The sequence below is a fragment of the Lactuca serriola genome, chromosome 4 (assembly GCF_051521515.1).
Source record: "Lactuca serriola cultivar US96UC23 chromosome 4, Lser_US96UC23_V15, whole genome shotgun sequence".
Classification (NCBI taxonomy): Eukaryota; Viridiplantae; Streptophyta; class Magnoliopsida; order Asterales; family Asteraceae; genus Lactuca; species Lactuca serriola.
In genome coordinates this window covers 257,727,820-257,731,189 of record NC_136411.1, presented here as the reverse complement: position 1 = coordinate 257,731,189, position 3,370 = coordinate 257,727,820, and the positions used below count along the sequence as shown (strand labels likewise).

At 37.4% G+C, this 3,370-nt stretch overlaps 1 protein-coding gene across 2 annotated transcripts; it reads right to left on the bottom strand.

The window, feature by feature from the left end:
* Nucleotides 1-503: 503 nt before the first annotated feature.
* Nucleotides 504-3,129, bottom strand: LOC145096947 (cytochrome P450 81Q32-like). Of its 2 annotated transcripts, none has more exons than XM_079034337.1 (3): nt 2,216-3,129; nt 1,031-2,132; nt 504-934 (listed from the first exon to the last, which is right to left on the bottom strand). In XM_079034337.1, the coding sequence occupies exons 1-2, from the start codon at nt 3,104-3,106 to the stop codon at nt 1,509-1,511; spliced, it is 1,515 nt and encodes a 504-aa protein (XP_078890463.1). In that variant the 5' UTR covers nt 3,107-3,129; the 3' UTR covers nt 504-934; nt 1,031-1,508. The 2 variants fall into 2 exon arrangements, with proteins under 2 accessions (XP_078890463.1, XP_078890464.1); XM_079034338.1 differs by having other exon boundaries at nt 1,036-2,132.
* Nucleotides 3,130-3,370: the final 241 nt, after the last annotated feature.

The window sequence follows — 3,370 nt, the reverse complement described above, 5'->3', positions numbered from 1 at the left end:
CCGTGTCATATGTACATGGTTTAAATATGTTTAATATTTACTTTAAATGGTTTCTTATATAGTTTTTATGCATATTGTGTACCTTTTTTTTAAATGTGAAACTGTTTTAAAACACAGAAAATTGTATAAATTGTTTTAAAACACAAAAAACTGTATAAACCAGTCAAAATTTGACCATTTTGGCCTTGCTATTAAAACTTTGTAAAACTGTCCAAAAATTAGTATAAAAATGTCCAAAATTTATGAATAAACTGTTTTATGGACCATCTTGCCTCTACTGTTAAAACTGTGTAAAAAATAGTTTACGGACAATTTTACCCCTCCTAGTACCAATTTACCCCTATTTTTTTTTACCATTTTGCCCATCTTCTTCAAAAATTAGGCCAGTACGTCATTATAATCCTGTTGTTATCTTTTAATAAAAGTACACCACAATTTTTTTTTTATTTTTAAAGATTATATGAAAATAGATTAACAATGTATTCAATAAATGTACAATGCTATTCTTGAAACTAATTTAGCTTTTTAATGAACGGGTTGCATTGTCCAATTTCTATGTACATCCTACAACTGCTAGATGGTCTCCTTATTTCCTACTCATTTTACGGACCATTTTGCCCCTACAGTTAGAAAATTGTATTACAACTAACAACCTACATACACACCTTTTTAATTCCCACTTCATACCAACAATACATGAGTTTAATACAAAACATTACGATACCAAACATTTCATTTTATCCAATTCCTTTATAAAATTATTTCATTCCTTATCAGTCTTCAACTTGTAAACACTAAAATCATATTCCAATATTGCAATCTTCACTTCAATAGAGTGTTCATGTTCTTCATCTATTTTATTCTTGTTCTTGGTTATATTTTCTTCATCTTCATCAATCCATTCCTAAAAATCACATTTTTCCTTCTTTGGATCCTTCATATTCAGTTAACAATTAACATAAACAAATAATATTGTAGAAGAAAACAAGAACAAGTTTTTAGATACACTTACAAAAGAGTTAGGACAAACCTTACATTATGCTTTTTCTCTTCAAAATTTTAGAGCTTGAGTAGGAGTTGAATGATTGAGATAGAGAACCCATGAGAGTTGAAGAACTCGTTTGATCACAAGAGTAGGCGTATCGATGGTATCATTGTGTCCTAAATCGATTTATACTACAAAATTTTCATTTAATGCTAAGTAGATACATCATTAATGCCAAGTAGATATGCCTACTCAACATTAATTTGCCAACTCAATGTTCACCTAATGATGCCGGTCCCTTTAATGAAAACTGAAAAAAAAAAAAATTCGTAATTTTGTTTAGCATTTTAGACAAAACGTTGATGTTATTGGTCTTCGTTGAAGGGTTAAAATATAATTGAGTTTTTTTGAAAGAGTTGAAAACTTCTTTATTATTTTAAGTTACTTTCCCTAGATTTTTTCACAATACAATTTTAAAGCTAGTTCACTTCTACATGCCAAGCGAAACATGCTTTATATAAGTTTACATGTTTAAAGCTATTAAATTGTGTGTTATCGGACGTGGTCTACACTTGGCTACTAAAGGTTGAACCTTGGGCATGGTGAGCCCAGGACCTTCTCTCATGTCAACCATCTCTTCACTAATCCTTTCCCAATCGAAACACTGTATTAGCAACCCTAACGTCAACCCAACCATACGCATCGCCAAACCTTCTCCTGGACAACTTCTCCTTCCAGACCCAAACGGCATGAATCTAAACCCATCTTTTGTGCTTTCTAAGCTCTCGAACCTTTCTGGTTGAAACCTTTCAGGGTCATTCCACAGGTCGGGGTCATGATGCATCCCCCATTGATTGACTAGTAGCATGGTACCACGTGGGATATGATAGCCTCCGACCACGCAATCGTCGGATGACTCATGAGGTACTAGTAGTGGGAGTGGAGAGTACATACGCAATGTCTCATTCAGAATACAACGAATATAAGGTAAGCTGCTCATGTCTGATTCATCTACAAGACGGCTTTTCCCCAGATGACTATCTATTTCGTTTTGTGCCTTCTTTATAACATGTGGATGGTTGAGCAAAAGGGAAAGAGCCCATTCCATAGTCGTGCCAGAAGTATCAGTTCCAGCTGATAACAGATTCTAATCATCAACAAGAACAAGAGTTAGTAAAGTTGTAGTTTAATAAATCTTGTGTAAAGTTGTAGGGAGTCTGTTACTTTTACCAGCACAAAGCTTCTAATAACTTCATCAGTGTAGTAATCCGGATCAGTTTTTTGTAGCTGCAGTAGAACTTCAATCATTGTGTTCTTCTTGTTGTTTTTGGGTTCAATCCCATCCACTGTTCGATGTTGCTCGATCAACCCTTGAAGGAAAGCATCTCTCTTTTTCTGCAATATAATCATCTTCCGTTCCAACTCTTTCATTCCAAACCATCTCATAATGGGGACGTGATCCCCTAAATTCGAAGTATCCGACAGCAGAACAGCCTCCTTAATTATCTCCTGGAACTGTTTGCCTTCCTCCTTCATATCTCCGCCAAAAAATCTCTTCCCGGATATCATCCTCATCAACACGTTCAGCGTCATCTCCTGCAAAACCGACTTGAAGTTTACCGGCGAAGAACATTCAGAGATCAACTTACGTATCAGAAGTCTTCCTTCATCAGCACGTATGTCATGGAACTCATTAAGGCGATGAGGGGAGAAGATCTCGATGGAGGAGATCCGGCGAAGGTTGCGCCAGTGGTCGCCGTATGGTGCCCAACCTATGCTGGTGTAATTGTCACCAAGAATTTTGCCAGCAAGAAAGCGAGGGCGGTTGGCGAAGATGACGTCGTTCTTAGTGAAACATTCTTCGGCGGCGGTTGGGGAGGACACCAGTAGAACGCGGCGGGATCCAAAGCGGATGAGAAGGATTTGGCCGTGTTTGGCGGAGATTGTGGCCAATGTCCTGTACAGGGGTTTCTTCAAAAGGTGGAGGTGGCCAATTACTGGGAGGGTTGGAAAGACAGTCGGCGGAAGCGAAAGGTTGGAAATTTTGCGACGGAAGTAGGAGGAGAAGATGAAGATAAATGAAGCTACAAGTAGTGCGACGGTGACCAAGAGATACTCCATTGTCGCTAAATTAAATCCAGAAGTGAGTTTGGATGGAGTTATTTTTTGGTGCGGCTTATAATAACAATTAGACAAAACTTCAAAAATGGTCCCTGTGGTTTCCGAAAATATCAAGTTTAGTCCCTATGTTCAAAAAACCTCACAGATGGTCCCTGTGGTTTCAAAACTTTTAACAAATGGTCCTTCCGCCTAACTCCGTCAGCTTTTTACCATTAAGTGAGAGGCATTTTCGTCATTTCAATGCGTAGGGACCATTTATGAGGT